The sequence below is a fragment of the Lutra lutra genome, chromosome 9 (assembly GCF_902655055.1).
Source record: "Lutra lutra chromosome 9, mLutLut1.2, whole genome shotgun sequence".
Classification (NCBI taxonomy): Eukaryota; Metazoa; Chordata; class Mammalia; order Carnivora; family Mustelidae; genus Lutra; species Lutra lutra.
The window spans coordinates 113,986,474-114,006,254 of NC_062286.1; the positions used below are offsets into that span (position 1 = coordinate 113,986,474).

Here is a 19,781-nt window from a genome sequence, read left to right on the forward strand (position 1 = left end):
CTTGAATTATTTATATATTATTGGCTTGAATTAATTATGTATTTTCTCATATCTTCTGTGGGTCAAGAGTCTAGGTGTGGCCGAGCTGGGTTCTCTGCTTCAGAGTTTCTCCTAAGACTGCAATCAAAGTGTTAGCTAGAGCTGTGGTTTCATCTGAAGTCTTGACTGGGGAAGGATTCATTTCCAAGTTTACTTGGTTGTTGACAGGGTTCGGTTCCTTGTAAACTGTTGGGCTGAAGGTTTCACTTTCTTGCTGGTTGTTGGGTGGTGCTGCCCTCCTTTCCTTCCCCTATGGTCATGTCCAGTGAGTATGCTAGCTTACTTCACCAAAGCCAGCAAAGGAGAGAGTTAACAGAGTCTGCTAGCAAGATGGCAGTTACAGTCTTCTCTAATGTCATCATGGAAGTGACAGCCATCACACTTGTTGTATCCTATTTATTAGAAGTAAGTCATGAGCTCCAGACCTTCAAGGGGAGAGGTACACATGGGTGTGAATCCCAGGAGACAGGGATAATTGGGAGCCATTTTAGAAGCTGTCTACCACAAGGAGGAAAAAGCAATAAAAGGACAACAGCTAGGACAGCAGTTACCTTTGAGAGGAAGCAGAGGGCAGAGAGGCAAGAAGCATGCACATAAGTTATTTGTAATGTTTTAGTCCTTGGGCAGGTGGTGGATTTATAGGCGTTCATAGTGGGCTGTTTAGAGACAAGCAGAAGAGAGTGTCATGAACTAAGGAGTATGTGCAGTCCAATTCTGTTCACCTGAGTTCCTAAAATAATAAACATAAAAATTGAGAACGACTCCTGACCTTGATCTGAGCCTCTTCCCTGCACTCAGCTTGGTCTTAGGTTAACACTGTCTTCAGCCTGATCTTCTACCTTCCCCAAATTAACCACCAGCCCTCATACATGTTGACCCCAGCTCTAGCACTATTATTCTGCTATAGTTTGTCTTGAGTCTCCAGAGTTTTGTTCTCTGAATCCATTGTCATGGAGCACACCTGTAGACTCCTGTGTGTGGAGCTGGTAGGAATGGTGTGTAGAGGGGCTTGGGGACCAGGAAGTGGGGTAGGGCATGGATCTGCCTGACAGGGACACAGTGGGCCCACAATACAGGTTTTGTGGCAGGAGTCCCCACTCAAGAGTCTGCTAGCTCCCTCCATGGCAGAGGCTGGGCCAAGTCCTGGAGGTTCCTCTTCCTTGAGTTCCTCCCCTGACCCCAGCTATTCCTAGTATCCAGATATGCCTGAATCTAAAATCATATTTGACACCCTACAAATTAAGTTCCCAAAACAATGGAGAATTTTATTGAATGTTTCTTGGGAATAAATATGAAAGTGGGTTACATCACACATTATAATCCTATAACTCTTCTTGAAACATCCCTCTTGTTCTCCAAACTTCCCCTCTGATAGACATTGTCATATTTCTCCCCCTCTGATCCTCACATTCCTCTTCACTTTCTGACCCACATGAAATCTGATTTCTTCTGGATCATTCATTAATTCATTCATTCCTCTAATGTTTATTTAGTGACTACTATGTACTAAATGCCAGGAACACAAAGATGAATATAAAACATGATTTGTCTCCCCCAGTGTTCACAATCCTAGAAGAGAATGCATGCAAAGTGGTACTTAACATTTTTTGTTACTCAATGTTTTAAACAGATAAAATACACATAATTAAAACACACATAAAAAGTAAAATGTCTCCTTGATGCCCACACAACTTCAATAGGCTTAACTTTTTTATCTTAGTTTTTGTACATTCTGCCAGAATGTCTTTTTGTGAATACAAGCAAATATGCACATTTATTGTTATTCTGCATCCTCCTCTTTTTTTTTTTCTTACCATAAAGGGGAAGCATATTACCCACACTGTTCTGTGTCTCGATTTCCATTCAATATGATCTCTTATAGATATGTGATAGCCAATATATGCCAACTTAACTGGGCCACAGGATGCCCATAATTTAGTCAAACATTCTGTGAGGGTGTTTTCAAATGAGATTGACGTTTAAATTTAAAAGTAGACTGAGTAAAGCAGACTGCTCGTCTTCATGCGGGTGGGCCTCATTCAATCAGTTGAAGACCTGAAAAGAATAAAAAGGATGTCTCTTCCCTGAGTAAGAGAAAATTTCTTCTTCTTGATGGCCTTTGAACTAGGATTTGCCTTTTTCCCCTGCCTTTAGACTCTGAGATATCAATTCTTCCTGTGTCCTGAACCTGCCAGCCTTTGGATTTGACTCTCCTAGTTTCCAGTTTGCTGACTCATTCTGTAGATCTTGCAACTTGCCAGCCTCACTCATCACATGAGCTAATTACTTCTTATAAATCTCTATCTGTATCATCTATACCATCTGTCTCTATATCATCTCCCCTTAGTTTCTCCAGAGAATCTCAACTAATGCAAGATTTTTCTATATCAATACATTGAAAATTTCCTGTTTTTAAATCCATATAAAATTCTATTGTCTGTACAAAATGTAATTAATCAGTCTTCTATTTGGACATTTAAGTTGTTTCTAACCTTCTGTTATAGCAATATAACAGTTCTGTTAGTAGCAATAATGTAAAAGTGAAAAACCTCATACATTCATAGTTCAGTATTCTTTGCAAGCATATCTGCATGACCAGTGCCAGAACTGGGTTTGTTAGGATGAAGAATATGTGCATTTGTGATCTTGATATTGCAAAATTTCCTCCAAAAGGGCATGGTTCAGAGCAGAGGCTGAAGAGTGATGGCCCATTGCCCTGCTTTGGTTTGCACAGTGTCATGTTTTTACAAAACTAACTGCTAATTTTTATATTGATAAGGATGTGAGGCAACTGGAACTCTTTTACTCTACTGATGGAGTATGAGTAAAACCATTTCAGGAAACGGTTTAGCAGTTTCATATGAAATTAGACATATGCCTATGCTATTGTATTAGTTTGGGTTTAATTGGAGAAGCAAAAAGCATTTGTTACAGGAATTTGGCTTTGGGTAACTGTTAAACAGTCCTGTAAGACTGTTGTTTTACATATGATGGTGGAGCTTAAAAGTCCCCAAGTCAGGCCACTGGGAAGGAAAGATGGATATAAAGTGGGGGAGAGAAAGAACAAGCTGGAATCCATGAACATAAGCTGGAACCTTTGATGGCACACCAGAACTCGTGTTGGTTCCCACTACCTCCAAACTTGATGTGTGTGTCCTGTAGGAGAGGAGGGTGCCCTCTGTTATCTGGCCCAGGAGTCAAAGAAGCTGGAGGAGGATCTGGGGAAAGGGGGAGTAGGTGCCAGCCTGTTATCCCAGGTCAACGACGTGTGCCAGCAATCAGCAACAAAGTTCATGAGCTGCAAAACTCCTGTCCAGATTTTGCAAGTGTACGGGACACAGCCGCTGCTTTTCTTCCACCCTCCAAATCTCCTGTAAAAATGCCTGTTGTGGCCCACTCTGCTTGGAAAGGAATTCTGGGAAATGTAGTTCACCATAGCTGAGTTGACACATTATACAAGAAAGTTGTATGTTATAGCCCCAGCTATGTTCCATCAATTTCATTCCTCAGTATATACTCGGGAGAAATACATATGGATGCTTATGAAGACAGGTATTAGAATATACAATACAGTTTATACTATTATGGGCCAGGGCTTCTTTTGCTCAATATCATCTGTGAGAATCATTCAAGTTGTTGCATGTATCAGTAGAGGCTGTTCTTCGTCATTGCTATATAATAAGCCATTGTATTGCTTATATATAACCCACAGTATTCTTTAAAATTCATTCTATTGTTGTTGGACACTTGGGTCAGCTTCAGTTTTATTACCGATGGTGCCGGCATGAATATTTGTATACCTGTCTTTTGGTATGTAACCAAACCGGTGGATTGCTGGGTCAAAGCGTTGGCATTTTCAGCTTTATTAGATATGGCCTGGAAGTTTTCCAACAAGGTTACTGTTGTCCAATTTTTATTAAAAAGAATAGAGTCCATAATACCACGTTTGGAGCTGGAATAGGTGTTTTACAGGTGTTCAGTCTGTTCGCCTAAACTGGAGTTGTTCTTAATTCCTTCCCGTACCGCCACAATCTCCAGGGGGCCTATGGCTTCCCTCAAAGCTCTGTTAAGCCCCTCTGCACAGAAAGGCCCAGAAAGGTCTGGGCACCACTCTGATGTTTAGCATCTCTTCTTGGTGCACAGACACACTGAACTGCAACGGCGCAGCCACGTACCATCCAATCTAGCTTCCTCCCGGCACAAAGAATCACATTTTCTCTTGGAAGCTTTCCAGAATCATCTGCAATTACTGTGGCCTTGGGGCCTTCCCTGGGAACCTGTAGTCTCCCCAGGCATGGACAGCTCTGTATTGCAGGACCTTCCAATTGGCTAGTCAGTGAGACTGTCCAGCACCTAGGAGTATGAGTGTTTGGCAGGGACAAGAAACCACAGCTCTTTTTTTGTGGTGTACTTCCTATCCTGAACTGCGAGTACCTGTGATTCCAGAGCCTAGCACAGCAACTTGATCATCATACACACTTAGTAAATATTTGTTTAAAGGAGTTGACAGGGGCACCTGGGTGGCTCAGATGTTAAGCGTCTGTCTTCAGCTCAGGTCATGATCCCAGGGTCCTGGGATCGAATCCCGCATTGAGCCCCGCATTGGGCTCCACATTGAGCCCCGCATCAAGCCCGCATCCGGCTCCCTGCTCAGAGGGAAGCCCTCTTCTCCCTCTGCCCCTCCCCCTGCTTGTGTTCCCTCTCTCCCTGTCTCTCTCTCTGTCAAATAAATAAAATCTTATTAAAAAAATAAATGAGTTGACTGTTAGGAAATGGCCCCAGGCAATGCCCAGTTAGCAGCTAGTCTCTCTGTTTTAAAGAGCCCACCCTGGGGTGAGTTTTGAGGAGAGTTGTCTAGAAAGACATAATAAAGGCAGGCCTTCACTTGGTGTTGAAGGGAGGGTGAATTTTGCCTATGAGAGGAGAGTGGGAAGGGCACTCTACGTAGAAAGATAGCATAAGGAGGGCATCAGGAAATCAATGCCTGCACAGACCCAGAAGGTAAAATCAATGTGAGAAAATAGGGATTGGCGGGCACAACAGCAAGGTGAATGTGCCAGTCTCTGGTCCCAGGCTATATAATGTGAGCCCATGCAGTTAGAGCTTCTGATATTTCAAAAGGGAATAAGAAGGGAAAGAGGGGGAAGAGGAAAAAGAGAAAGAGGAGAGGAGAAAAAGGGAGAGGAGGAAGAAAAAGAGGAGACGAGGAAGAATTAGAATCTTAAAAAAAGCCCCATGTGAGCTAAACAAGATAGATCTGTAGCCTGCTTTGGGCCCGACTGTCTGCCAACTTCAGAGGCTGAAGAATAGAATAGACATGGGAATGCACTTTTGGGGGTGGTGGGGAGAGGATAGTGGGGCACATGGAATTGTGGGTTTGGGTAGTTAGAAAGCATCTGACAGGAGCGGATGGTCTGGGATCAGAATGCGGAAATCTCCCAGTGCCCACGCTGGAGGGCAGCATCTCAAACGCCAGAGTGCTCACCAATCACTCAAAAATGCTTCTAAAAAGTTTGTGAAGCTCTGCTGGACACAGTCCCAGCACACGGAGGTTTTGGAGCAGAGGAAGGTGTGATGGAAACAATAGCTTAGAAAGATTAATTTGCCAACAGTGAGGAGACCAGACACCATGGGATAGGTTAGGGACCATAGGGATCCAGCGGAGAGGATAGGAGCCTTGGCGGTTCCCCAAAGGCGGCGACAGAGGAGGTCCTTCTCGACCCTCAGCCCTGCCATACCATCTCTCCCATAGTTACACTGATTGGGAGACGGGAACCTCGTGCAACGGACAGCTCCCCGCAGGCAGTTTAGGGGCCCTGTCACAGCCTGCGAAATGGGGGAGGGGGACTATTATTCAAGGACAGCCAGGCGCTTGGCCGAGCGGCGGCTGGAACACTTAAAGACCCTGGGGCCACGCCTCTCGCTCCCGGGCTCTTGTGCAGGTGCCCACACATCGTGCAGCTGCGCTGGGCTGGGCGCTTCCCGCTGTCATGGCGACCGCCTCCATGGAGACCAGGAACAGAAGATGTGGTCCCCCGAGGCTCATCCCGCCTGCCTTCTTTGTTCTGATGCTTTTTCGGGCCGGCCGGGCTCCCAGGACGCGTTTCGAGTCAGCGTGAGAGCGCTTCCTCCAAGGAGAGGGATTGGGTGGAAGGGGAAGAGGCTGAAACCCCGGGGGTCGCCGAGTGGGAAGGATGGCGGGTTCCTCAGCTGCGGAACAGGACCTAGCGATGCCCATATCGATGGGCTTGTCGATGCGGGCTTGGAAGCCTAGGGAGAAAGGCGACCTTTAGGTGCCCCTCTATCTCTGAGTTCGCCCTAACGGCCGCTCTAGAAAACAGAAGCCAGGAGAGCCCCCTTCCGAATTGGGGCCCAGGCGGGAGGGCAAACTCCATAGCTGAAGTTGGAACGCAGGCGGGGACTACTCTAGACGCTCCTCCTTCCCTCTCCCCTTTCTGGCCCACGCTGGCCGCGGGCCACAGCTGGCGGCCGGGCTGCCTTCATCGCGAGAACTCGCGGAGCGGTGGATAGGTGTGGGCTGGCCCGGCGCAGCCGCGGGCCCCTTGCACACTGTGGCGCAACGCCTGTTGGCGGTTCTCTGGCGCCCGCTTATTGGTCGGAAGCGTCCTCGCCCCACCCCCTCGGCCGGCCAATGGGCGGGGGTGGGGGGCGTGCCTGTGAGCCGGGCGGCGGCGGTGGCGGCGCGGGGATCTTTCCTCGTGCTCGGCGTTGAGCCCCCGCAGCCGCTGCGACCGCCACGGCTGCGGCCGCGGTGGACCCTGCCCGGGCGGCCCCGGGTGCGCCCTGCACGGTGAGACTGCTTCTCCTCCAGACATCTCCCGGTTCCGCCCCGTTCGCCGAGGTCCCCTCCGGTCCTAGGCAGTTGGTAACTGGGAGCCCACGGAGCTGGGGCGGCGGCTCCGCACTGGGGCAGCACCCAGGAGCGCTCCGTGGCATCTGAGCTGGGGAAATGTCAGCCCGGAAGCCGCGGGTGACCGTTAGGTGGTGGAGCGGGGATATTTTCCGCGGCGCACTGTCGGGGGCACGTGTGACACAGGGCGGGGGCGTAATGGGGTCAGCACCGTCAGCATTCCCCTCCCCCCCCGCTATTGTCACCGCCTCAACGTGTGACCTTGGACAAATAGCCTCTGAGCCTCTCCTGCCTGGACGCCTTCGGGGAGGAGGGCGATGATGTCGGGCAGTGCGGGCTCCTGAGACTCCTGCGTCAGCAGAGGTGAGGGTGGGGAGGGCACAGGATTATCTCTAGGGGACCGAGCTGCAGCCTAGAAGCCCAGGAGGGGTGTGATGGAGGGGGAGCGTCTACCTGCATCTGTCCCCCTAGAAGATGAGAAAGGGGCGGTGATGAGGCACCACACCCACGGGAATGGAGGCATGAGAGGACAGGGTCCTAAATCTGGGCCCCTGATGCCTTTGGGGACTTGGCCAGCACCTCCCCATCACCACAGCAGAAGGGGTTTTATTTAGATTCTGGACTTGGAGCCCTGCTGGACTGAGAAGAGAATCCTTGGGTTGCCTTTACTCTTGAATCTTCGCACTGGCGAGTGGGGGTAGGGGATTTCTCTTCCTAGGGAGCTGAAGAAGGTCAGGGGCAAGTGCCATCCCCTAGACCTGGCCTGGCCTCTACTTTTTGGGGCCTTCAGGTGATGGGCTGAGGGCAAGACCGGGGTGGGACAGGCAATCTGGAGGCTGGAGGGGTCTAAGGTCTCTCAAGCTGGGGCATGGAGGATGGGAAGTTTTGAGGAGGGAATGGACATTTTAGGGAGACACCAGGGTGTGGGATAGTGGGAGTCTCTTCCCCAGTTGACCCCTGCTTGTGACAAAGAGAACACTGTACTTATCCTTGCACTTTTGGCCTGGTGGAAGGAGGAGGAAATGGAGTCACATCCAGAGACAGTGGATATAAAACTGCCACAACTAAACCTGACATCCAGTCTTGCCTTTTTAGGCCTTGTTCTAGGTATGCAGTCCCCTCACTCTGTGCCCAGACCTATGTCAGGTTCTGGGGTCAGCAGGTCAGTGTGGTCTCGGTGGGAACTCTCTTTACAAGCTGGAACTTTTTTTTTTTTTAAGATTTTATGTATTTATTTTGAGAGAGAGACAGAAGGAGAGGGAGAAACACTCTCTGCAGAGCAGGGAGCACAATATGGGGCTTGATCCCAGAACCCTGAGATCATGACGGGAGCTCAAGGCAGACACTTAACCCATGGAGTCACCCAGGTGCCCCTACAAGCTTGAGCTTTAATGGGAGACTGGACAGTGCTGCTGGACTGAATGCTTAAGCCAGGATTTAGCCCTGGGCTATGGTGAGGTGGGCAGCGGAGTCGGGGAGAGTGGAAGGTTGTGGAGTTTTGTGGCTCAGAAAGTCCTTGAACAGGTTGAGAATGGAGCTAGAGGAATGAATGAAAAATGAGGCCTCAAGGGTTTGGGGCTGTGCCCCCAGCCACAAAACAGAGGATGAGCTGGGGCTGGCCCTGTGGTGCCTGGGATCTGGGGGCTGCTTCCGGGGCAGGGAGGTGGTATAGGGGTGCAGCTGTGGGATGGGGGGCCAAGGTGGCATGTTCTGGAGCTCCACTTTGCCACGGACAAACTGTCTTGGCCCTCCCTCCAGTCTGGAGCTTTGGGGCTGGAGTCTAGGGGGCTGAGAACCCTGGGTTTCTGTGTAACTCCATTGGTCCATCTGTTTGCTCCCTTGCCATGTTCTTGGGCCTTCTCATGCCAGAAGTTCCCTGGGCCTGGCTGAGCCCTGCCCTGGATAGGGTAACCTTGAAACAGTCTTTCTCTCTAAAGCTTCGAGGGACCTCAGCTCTCTGTCTCCCAGAGAGAAGGTTCTTTCAGTTTTCCTGAGAGTAACTGAGAGCCAGAGAAGCCCCCAGGGCCCTTGTTCCAGCTTTCCAGCCCTCCCCATCCTGTGACTGTCCATGGTATCACAGGTGGTCTGTTGATAGCCCAGCTAAGCTGGGGAGGGGGTTCCTTTCATTTTTGTTGTTGGGGTGGGGGCATTTCTCACAATATATGCTCCTTTTACATCTTCTCTGATTGAAGGGGACAGACTCTCAGCAGTCTGCTCTCTGGCAATCCCTGGGGGACCCCGCTGGCCTGGGAGTAGGGGAGGAGGAAGGCAGGAAAAGGGAAGGGGGAGGGCAGCCCCTGAATCCTTGAGCTGTTTTCTGAGAAGCCTGAAGTCCCTGGGGCTCCCCCCTGAGGGCCATTCGTGACTGTTCCAGGATTAGCCTGAAGAGCCTCTTTACCAGTGCTGCCCTGAAATTGCTGTTGCTTCAGAAACCGGGCCTTTGGGGTTTGCTTTTGCAAAGATGAGGGCGGAGTGGAGAGCGGTGTCAGAGCTTCAGGTATCAGCTACACCAAACCCTCAGAGGAAGAGGTCACAGCTTATTCCTGTGGCACAGAGGAGGAAACTGAGGCACAGAGATTCGAAGTAACTTCCCATGCCGTCTGAATGTGAACCAAGACTGCCAGGCTCTGGAGCCCATGCTCCTGACCATGGCCTTGCTGTCTCTGTGGGGCTGTGCAGCTTGGGCTGCATTCAGGACTTGGCTGGCATGGGAGGAGGCCTGGGGTCTCCAGGGGAGTTCCTGTGGACACGGCTGCAGCAGGGGGAAGTGGATACCCTCTCTTCCTGCCTCTGATGAGGAATTGTGCTTGGATGAGGGTCTGGCTCCCAGGGGACGGCGACTGACAGGGCTCTCTGCTGAGAAAGGAAGCTTGTTTTTTCCAGCCTCCTCTGGGCCCTTTAAGTCACTTGGCTTCCATCTCAGCGTTCTCACTGCCCAAGGGTTACGGGGGTGCCTGAATGCCTGCTCTGTACTGAGCTCCGGGCAGTGTGTGAGACTCCGAGGCTGGTCTTCCCCTCAGCGGGCATTCCATCTCAAGGGGAGTAACAGATTGTGGCAAGGCCATAATAATGCCCAGTGGGAGGCCGCACTCTGTGAGTTGCGGGGAGGGGAGTACCCTCTTGGGGCAAGAGTTGGCTAAGAGAGTGGGGTGGGGAGTTCCTCTTTCTGAGAGCTTCCTGTGTAGAGTCACTGGCTTTGACATGTCACATCTATCTAGAGTGCTAGCCAAGGCGCATCCTTGGGTTCCCCTTAGTTTGGTCATTCATTCATTGAACAAATATAAACCAGACACAGCTGCTCCCTGCCAGGTGCTGGTCTGGGTCCTGGGGACACAGAGTTTGGCAAAAACATAGTCACTGCCCTGGTAAGGTGGGGAACATGAAGTGATCCCAGAGGTGGCAAAGGGGATCCTTTTAAAGATTTTCAGGTCTGTCTTGGGATAGGAGGGGGACTGAAACTAAGGTATGGGGTGGGGGACAGGAGATTGTTCCTGGTTAAAGGGAGGGCCTAAGTGACACAGGCAGCCAATTGGCAGTGGCTTGGTGGCGAAGACAGAGGGGGCCCTGCATGTCCTGGGTCAGAATATTTGGGGAAGGAGTGCCCTGGAGCCTTTGCCCACCAGCCACAGGTTAAAAGTTTCACCTGGGCCTCCAGGTAGTATCTTGGGTGCTGGGGTGGCGGGGACCTTGTGGACATTGGTCTGTCATTCCCATGTGGCTAGAACAGCTTCTGCTCCCTGTGTTTGGTCATTTTTCACTTGTCCTGAATCCACCGCTTCAGGGGATGGCTAGAGTGGGTGGGGTGGGAGAGGCTTCTCTTCAAGGGTCAGGCTCTCTGGGGATAAGCTGAGCATTCCAGGGCTAAGGGGGTGCCCTTCTGGGACTGACCCCAGATTGGCCCTGACCAGAGATAAGTCAGGGCACAGTTCCCTTCCCTGGACCGTGGCCTGGAGCTAGTTTCAACAGTTGGGGTGGGGGATGGTGGAGTGGCTGCTGGCCTGGGACCTGAGACCCAAACCTTGCCTTTCTCTGTACCTCCCTAGGCCTCCTACCTGGGGACTCTTGAGGTATTTACCCTGCCCATGAGGCCTTTGGGGCTGGGTGGGCTTCTCTCACACTGGGAAGTGAAAAGGGAGTTGAGACCTGCTCCCAGGGCAGCTTGGTACCTAAGAGACCTCAAGGTCATGTCCTCTACAGGCCCAACCCCCAACTGTGAGGCCACCATGTGGTTTCTCTTCTTTCCCTGAATTAGCCGAAGTCATTCATGGATTATTCATCCCTAAATACTTCAGTGGACATCTCTGAAAAATAAGGACATATGTGTCTATACGTTATAATTCCATTATTTCACCTAACAAGATTAGCTTTTCTTTCTTTTTTTTAAAGATTTTATTTATTTATTTGACAGAGAGAGACCCAGCAAGAGAGGGAACACAAGCAGAAGGAGTGGGAGAGGGAGAAGCAGTCTTCCCACTGAGCAGGGAGCCCAATGTGGGTGGGGCTCGATCCTGGGACCTTGAGATCATGACCTGAGCCGAAGGCAGATGCTTAACAACTGAGCCACCCAGGCGCCCCTGCTTTTATTTCTTAATGTCACCATCTAAGATCCATGTGAATGTCCTATTCACATTTCCCAAATATCTCCTAAACGTCCTTTTTCTTTCTTTTTTTTTAAGAACCCCCCCCACCCCATTTATTTTTCCTCTTGTAGCTGATGTGGTAGAGAAAACCAGGTCAGTGTCCCATCGAGTCCGCTGGCTTCTTGGTCTCTTTGTGTGTTAATTTAGAGCAGTGGTTGGCAAACTTTTTCTGTCAAGGGCCAGACAGTAAATATTTTAGATTTTGCAGGCCATGTGGTCTCTGCAACTACTCAAAGTAGCTTCGCTTTAGTGCAAAAGCAGTTTTAGACACCACGTAAACAAAGGAGTGCAGTTGTGTTCCAGTAATATTACAGAAAACAGGCGGCCGCCTCAGGCTGCGGCTCGGCCAGCCCCTATCTAGACCAACTGCTGCTCCTTTATTTTTCTTGCAGTTTGGGGGAAAAACCAAAATGATGGGTCAGTTGTCCTGTAGAACATTCTGGCCTTCTGGGTTTGTTTTGTTGCTTTCCCCAGGCGTCATCTCCTCAGAGATGTCACTCACCTCAGCGTTTTCAATAAGCCAGAAGCTAGGGGTTTCCTTAGATCCAGGTCAGACATTTCAGGTAGGACCCCCTCGTCCATGATGCTGTGACTTCATGCCCCCTCCCCTCAGGAAGCCTCTGTGTGTCAGGTTGTCCCACTGGGAGTGACAGGAGATTGAAGAGTGCGTGTCAGTACATCGCCCTGTTGCACACTTGTTTCGGTCCCCTGATGTGTCCATGGGGCACTGGGCATCTGTGAGCACCTGCTTCCTTGACCTTTGCCCTCAGGGTCGAGATTCCCCTGCCTCCCTGCCTCTAGCTTTTGTTTCTTTGGTGGTTGCAGAATTGTTTAGCATTTGTTCTTTCTTTTGTTGTTGAATAGTGAGAATTCTTCTGTAAAGAAGGGTTTTCCTTTAACCATCAGATGATTTAGTTACCTGAAAGGCTAAGAGGCAGGCTGAATGATTTCTCTTTATTGCCAATTTTCTTTCTTTCTTTTTTAAGATTTTATTTATGTGTTTATTTTAGAGAGAGAGAGCTCCTGCGTGTGGGGGCGTGTGGGGGCGTGGAGAGCAGAGGGGAAGGAAGAGGGACACCAGCAGACTCTGCACTGAATGCGGAGTCTGCCTCAGGACTCTGATCTCACGACCCTGAGATCCTACCCTGAGCAGTAATCAAGCAAGAGTTGGGTGTTTACCCCGACGGCATGACCCAGCCACCCATCCTTATTGCCAATTTTCAGAGAGAAGACTTAGGGTATTGCTACTGTCAGTGGTGACAAATGAGGGTTTGGGTTTGTTTATTTTGGTTTCTCTTTCTGTAATCTCTGTGAATGTTCCAATTTTATGTATTCCATCTGTTTCCATCAGTTGGACTCATTCTTCTTTTTGATGCTTATTAGATGGACCATCAAGGGCCAGGCTGCTCACACAGGCTTCCTGGAGATGCCTCCTACTGCCCCTGCCCTGTGGCTGCCCTGGGGGAGCTAAGCCAGCCCAGTGAATCAGGCCAGAGGCCAAATGTTGCATTGCCATGGGACAGCCCCTTCCCCTGGCCCTGAGCCATCACCTGGAGGGAAGCTCCAAGGGCCCATCTTATGGGGGCCCCCATTCTTACTCTGGATCAAGCATCCTGACCCAGCTGCACTGGGTCTGTAACCTGAATAATGTGGCGTCTGGCTGCAGGAGGGGAGAACCCCTGAGATTACCAGCATGAGAAGTGGCCTCTGAAAAGTGCCAGTCATGTCCCCTTCCTTTCCAAGCCGTCCTTCCTGCCAGCTTCGGGTGGGTTGTGTACTGGCGCTTTGGCACCCAGAAGTTGCAGTTCAGCGCATGCTGGCAAGGCTCTGGGTCAGTAGGGCATCAGGCAGGCATGAGGGCTCTTGGGGAATGTGGGGAGTGGGAGTAGAAGCCCCCCCCATGCGAGAGGGTATAGGCAGCCCTTGGCTGTTGAAAGCAGCAGGGGGTTGGGTCTTAATGTCTTCCCCTGAAGGGAGGTCTCTGCTTTGCTTTCCACCAACCATGGGCCCTTGGGTGGCCTTGACCCCTGCCCTCCTGACTCCCCACCCTTCAGGCTCCTGCTGGTGTCCCCGGAGCATGGGAGGCTGCTGCGCTTGAGCGGCGGTGCCTGGCAGGAGCTGCATCTCTTACCCCGTGGCAGGGCATGGCGGCAGCCAACAAGGGTGAGTGCCTTCCTGGCTGGGCAGGGTTTGCCCCAGTCTTCCAGTGGGCCCTGGCGGGAGGGCTGTTGTTGCATGTGGGGCCTGCATCGGCTGTGTGTGTGTGCGTGTGTGTGTGTGCGCGTGCGCGTGTGCGCGCGCGTGCGCGTGTTGGAGTGAATTACATTACATCAGTGTAATTATACCAGTGTTTGTGCTGGGTCCCGGCACTCACCCAAGCCTTAGCAGGGAACCAGAGACTCCAGCTGGCTCCCTGGTGTGCTGGTTTATGGAGGTGTCTGTCGTCTAGTCCCCATGTTCCAGCTTCCCTGTTCTGCTGTGGGGACTAGGGGGCATTAGAGCCTTGGGGTGAGCCTGGAGGCTGACGGGGTAGGTAGGGCCACAGGAGGCCACAGAAGGGAATTTGGGTTTCATTCAGGGTCCAGAAAGGCTCTTCAAGGGTTTTAGGCAAGGGAGGCCAGGTAAAATTTGAGGGTCAGTTCTGGGGGGAAGCTCAGCAAGGAATGTGTGTGGGGGGGTCAGGCTGCCCCCTCCTGCCTCCCCAGACCAAGCCAGGCCTGGCCTAGTCCCACCAAAAGGGCTCTGGGCAGAGGTCTTGGGAGGCCTAAAGGCTGTGGCTGTGGGCCAGAGAGGATTGGGGTCCTGCTTATGGGAACATGCGCCTCCCCCAGCCCAGGCCCTCCCCACAGCTCCAACTGCTCTGCCTGTCTCAACTCCCTGCCTCCAGGCCTCGGAGAACCGGACCCAGCTAGGAACAGCTGATGGCCTTGTGTGTGTGTGTGTTTGGGAGGGGGGGTGGTTAAGTAGAGGAGGGTAGGGTGTGTCTGGGAGGGGTCTGGGAGGCTCCCCTGGATACCTCCATCTTCCTTGCTGGTGATCAGGGATGAGGTTTAGAGCCTCTTCTAGGTGGGCTCAGTGTGGTTTTTGGCCCCCTTTGTTTCTTCCACCTCCAGAAAGGTCCCATGGAGCCTGCTCCAGTCCCTGCCCTGCTTCTCTCTCAGGTTGGGGTCATCAGGAGGGGCAGGCAGGGGCCTTGGCACTGATAGACCTGGAACCCAAGGCCTGGGGCTGAGTCTGCACTATCTGGGGCTTGCTGAGAGTCTGCAGGACTGCCTCATCTCCTCTAAGTAAGGGGTCATACTAGCAAATCCCTGACACACCCATCCTCAGGGTGCTTATATTTTGTGGGAGGACTGGAAAGGTAGAGGGCCTTAAGCCTCATGACCTCCAATATCCATTAGGATGTGGCTTAGCCCTGAAAGGAGCCCACCCAGTGGGTGCTGAGTGATGTCAAGGGCAGTTGTAGGGGGTGGGGGGGGCATGGGGATGACATGGGGGAGTCGTCTCCTGGGGGTAGAGGAAGCCAGCAGCCCCTGGAGCCCTCTCCTCTTTCTCTTCCCAGGCAACAAGCCCAGAGTCCGGAGTATCCGCTTTGCAGCAGGCCATGATGCAGAAGGCTCCCAGAGCCATGTCCACTTTGACGAGAAGCTGCATGACTCTGTGGTCATGGTCACCCAGGAGAGTGACAGCAGCTTTCTGGTCAAGGTATGTGCCCTCCCCCCACCATCTGCCTTGCTCCCTCGGCCTTTGCCTGGCCTTGCCTGGCTTCCTGGGCCTGTTTGTTTCGTTTGCTTTAAGTGGGCTTCCGAGGCACATCTTGGTCCCTCCCTGGGCCTTGGTTTCCCTGTCTGTAAAGTGGGAGGTAGCAAGACTGCAACGAAATGAGTGCCTTTAGGATGTTACTCCAATAAAGTGGGACAGAGCTGTTGTCATCAGTGTCACCCCAAGAGCAGCGGTGGAAGGTGGTGTTCAAGCTTGAGGTGCCCAAGGCCTGGGTTCAGGTCCAGGCCTGCTGTTCTGGCACTGGGACCCCGGGCAGGTCACCTCAGTTTCCTCTTCTCTGAGATGAAGAACGTTCACACCCCATTGAGTTGGTGCAAGCATGAGGTGAAAGAATGTGTGTGTCATACAGGTGTGACACATAATTTTGCTGATGACAGGGTGTGACTTCTGTTACCCCCCTTTGCCAAACCTCTGGTGGCTTTAGGCTGTCTGTGGTTTTAGTGTTTTCTTATCACCCTGTGTCTCCTGGTGGGAGTCCCACCTCACACACACTCCATCGTGGCTTCTCTGAGTGCTGGGGCACCGGCAATCCCACATTCACTTGGGAGGGGCAGGAGGAAGTGTCTGGAGGGGACAGATTGGTGGCGAGACAGGGAATGAGGCCCTTAGGTTGGACAGTAAGCCAGAGCTCTGGAGATGAGTGGGAATGCCCCAGCCAAGGGGAAGGCATCTGGTCCATCGGGGCCTCCCTGAGGAGGGGCGCAGATTCATCATTTCTGCCCAACTGTAAAATCCTCACTCTTTCCCTACAGCTGGCAACTTCCTCCAGGGAATTAACGGAAGGAACCAAAACTTGAAAGCATAGCTCCCTCTCCCCTGCCTCCCCGTTGCAAAATCCATTGACGTCCGCTAGGGAAAATTTGGAAGCTAGAGAAAACTGTAAAGAAATTTAAGAGCGTACACAATCATACTCTCCAGACAACAACCACAGTTAATAGTTAATATTTTGATGTGTGCCATTTCAGGACTTTTTTTTTTTCCCCTTCATTTCCAAAAACAAAAAGCTGGTATCCCAACAGACATGCTGTTTCTTGCTTGCTTGTGAACCGTCTCCTGTCTAGGTCAGTAAATAATTTTCTATGAGATTTTCAAACTGCCTGATAATTCCATTAAATATATCATCATTGATTTAGCTGGTTCCCTATTCCTGGTATTATGAACGTTTCTATTTTTTACTTAAATTGGGCAGCGATGAATGTTTTTTGAACATCTCTAAGAGTTCCTCTGGAAAATTCTGTAGTTGGTGCAGCTGGACCACAGGGTCACCATTGGCAGGACAGCCAGAAAGGCCTCTTGAGAAATGTGTCCTCCACCTGCAGAGTGTGGGAGCCTCTGGGCTGACCTTTATCATGTGGTGATGTCTGTCCCCCTGAGCTAAGTGCTTCCCGCAGCGAGTCCTAACAAGCCCCGAGGCCTGGACTGTCCGGCCCTTGCCACTGTGAGCACACGCACCCCCGCACCCCCCAGACTGCACTCTGGCTAGCCTGCCTGTTCAGCAGCCACCCCAGCTTGTGTCCCGTCACGCGACTGGACTTAGCAAGGTTGGCATCTGTTTCAGGGGGCACTGCTTGCCAGTTACTGTGTATGAACAATGGAAATGGCTTGGGCCCGGAGTTGGGGCTCTGGGCACACTGATCCTTTGAGTGGTAGGCAGACATCCATGTTCAGGTGCCGGTGGGCCAGCTGGAGACTGACACAGATGGTCTTGTGTCTGTTTTTCTAATTCTATCTCCTCCTCCTTCCTGTGCAATCTGTCTTGCCCATTATCTCCATGCGAGTGATGAGAGGACCAGTGCCCCTGACCCCAGGCTGTTGGTTCTGGGCAGGTGCTGGCAGGGGTGGGGCCAGGTGAATGGCCATCTTGTGGGACTTTGAACTTCCCCTTATGGGCAATTCCAGGTGCTTGCTATGTGGCTATGTGCCACAGGTGGTAGGAGTGGCTAAGAGGCCTTGGGAGGGCTTTATCCAGGCCACACTGTGTGGTGTCCCCGCCAGTCATTGTCTGGCTTCCATGTCCTCATCTATAAAATGGGCTACCATATACTGTGGGGCCCATGAAAGAGATGTTGAGTAGCAAGCTGGAGGGATGAGGTCCTCAGGCAAAGGGCTTGGAGCCACTGGGCTTGGGGTGTGGCCAGGCTGGAGTGCTGGAGGGAGTTAGTTCCCCCTCTGGGATTCCTAAAGCAGCAGGTACAGGGGCTCACAGGATCCTAGGTGGAAGGAGCTGCCAGGCCCTGGGGGAGGCTGAGAGTGAAGGTGCTTCCCTCTCTCCCCCGTCTTCTTGCTACAGGTTGGCTTCCTGAAGATCCTGCACAGGTATGAGATTACCTTCACTCTGCCCTCAGTGCTCAGGCTGAGCAAGGATGTCCGAGAAGCTCCAGTCCCCAGCCTACACCTCAAGCTCCTCAGCGTCCTGCCCATCCCAGAAGGTGTGTCCCCTGCTCAGGGTGCTGGAGGCCTGCTGTCCTCCAGCAGGGCCTGGGTGGAAGTGGGGGTGAGTGCATGGGGTGCTTCCTTTCCCCCTTCCAGGGTGGATGGGCAATTCAGCAATTGGGGGACATGAGGCCTCTTTACAGGCTTGGAGTGTCGCATCTTGGCAGGTCCCATACCCCAGGCCTTGCTCCTGGACAGAAGTCCGTAGGCTCGCACTACTGGCCTGTGCCTGTGCATCACGTGGTAGTTCCCTCAGTAAGGACGGGCTCTGGGCCTCCAGCTCTCCCTCCTGCCTGCCCCTCAAGAAAAATCTGCCAGCGCCCCAGGAATCCTGGGCAGCTACGTCCTAGCACCTGCCAGTCACAGGCTTTGGACTTGGGGCTGCTTCTCCCTCCCCTGCCCCCGCCAAGAGGCTAGGGTGTCAGTTTCATAGTATGCTGACACCCCAGCTTCAGTTTCACGTCCCCCGACTTCCTCTTCAAGACCTTGCCCCTGCGGGGATTTGGCGAGCTCCCTCAGGCCTTTACCTCTTGCCACCTGATCTGCTGAGGGCTTGCCCTATCCCTCTTCCCCATCACCCCCTCTTCCTGTCTGCCTTTTTGGGGAATCAGCGGGCCCTCCTCCTGGAAACCTGAGTTTGACCCTTGGAGCCCTAATGGGGTTGTCCACAGGCTGGAGGCATGTAGAGCTCAGTGAAGAGTGGGAAGTTTCCAAGGCCTGTTTGCACAGCCCTGGGGATGGCGGGGGATAGGTCCTGGGCTGTCCTCGCTCCTTTGGAGGAGGTGGCCAGTCTTGGTGGCAGGTTGAGGCCAGTGACTGCTGGGCGGGGTGGGGTGGGCGGGGGGAGACCATGGAGGTGCTGATGACCTGGGCAGGTTACAGCGTCAAGTGTGAGTACTCGGCACACAAGGAGGGTGTCCTCAAGGAGGAGATGCTGCTAGCCTGTGAAGGAGGCACCGGCACCTGCGTGCGAGTGACAGTGCAGGCGCGCGTCATGGGTGAGCTTTCGAGCCTTGGGTCTGGCTACAGGAGGGGGGTGCCAGCTTGGCTGCAAGGGCTTTCCGCTCTGTCTGAAAAAGGTGTCCTTACCCTGGCCTAGGGTTCGCAGGCGCCTTTCTCCCGACTCTCCTAGCAGAGCCCACAGGGAAGCGTGGGGGGTCTCCTAAGAGTGGGTGGGGCCAGGGCCCAGCCTGGCATTCTGATCTGTCACCTGCCTTGCAGACCGACACCATGGCACACCCATGCTGCTTGATGGGGTCAAGTGTGTGGGTGCTGAGCTAGAATACGACTCGGAGCACAGCGACTGGCATGGCTTCGACTGAGGCCTGTGGCTCTGCGCGCCTTGGGGCCTCACAGCCTTAAACCCCACCTCATCTCCCCGAATGCTGTGTGATGTGGCTTCCTCGCCCCTCCCTGGGGTGGGGGCGGGGGTGGGGTGTCCAGGGGCCTCTCACCTCTGCCTTCATTGTGCCACCTCCCTGCCTCTCCTGTGTCCTCCTCTCCCACTTCCTCCTCTCCGTGTGCCTCAGTCTCCTGCTGGATGAATTGGGTTGAGCCCCCAGGGAGGCTATCTGAGGAGGGGAAGGGGGGGCCTGGGGTGGGTTCTGCCCTCCCCCCACCCCAAGCCATAGGGGCTGTAGCCAGGGCTTGGGAGAGGAGGGCGCTGGCTCTGTGACGCCGTTGTCACTCCCGTTATTGCTGCTGCTGTCTGGCTTTTGCCGTCCTGTGCCCCCTCCCTCTTTCCACTGCTGGCGGAGCTCAGTTGGAGGGAGGCACAGCCCACATGTCCTAACCCCCAGGCCTGTGTTACTTGGTTTTTAAAGGACTGATTGGGATAAAACCCTAAAGAAATAAAACTTTCAGTGGATACCGGAGGCTCGCTAGTGTTTGTTCTCCAGGGCTCTGAAAACACCCAGTCCTCCACAGATGGGCTAAAGAACAATTTTGGCTGTATTATTCTTTTAGTTAGAGATGAGGGCACTCCATGGTATTCTAGCACCTAGCCCCCAAAAAAG

The 19,781-nt window shown here is 52.5% G+C and overlaps 1 protein-coding gene across 2 annotated transcripts; it reads left to right on the top strand.

Annotated features, from left to right (window-relative positions):
• Positions 1 to 6,699: 6,699 nt before the first annotated feature.
• On the top strand, positions 6,700 to 19,635 carry ADISSP (adipose secreted signaling protein). Of its 2 annotated transcripts, none has more exons than XM_047745036.1 (6): positions 6,700 to 6,850; positions 13,605 to 13,713; positions 15,113 to 15,255; positions 17,624 to 17,762; positions 18,642 to 18,764; positions 18,988 to 19,635. In XM_047745036.1, the coding sequence occupies exons 2-6, from the start codon at positions 13,695 to 13,697 to the stop codon at positions 19,086 to 19,088; spliced, it is 525 nt and encodes a 174-aa protein (XP_047600992.1). In that variant the 5' UTR covers positions 6,700 to 6,850; positions 13,605 to 13,694; the 3' UTR covers positions 19,089 to 19,635. The 2 variants fall into 2 exon arrangements, with proteins under 2 accessions (XP_047600992.1, XP_047600993.1); XM_047745037.1 differs by lacking the exon at positions 6,700 to 6,850 and adding an exon at positions 7,255 to 7,273.
• The last annotated feature ends 146 nt before the right edge of the window (positions 19,636 to 19,781 follow it).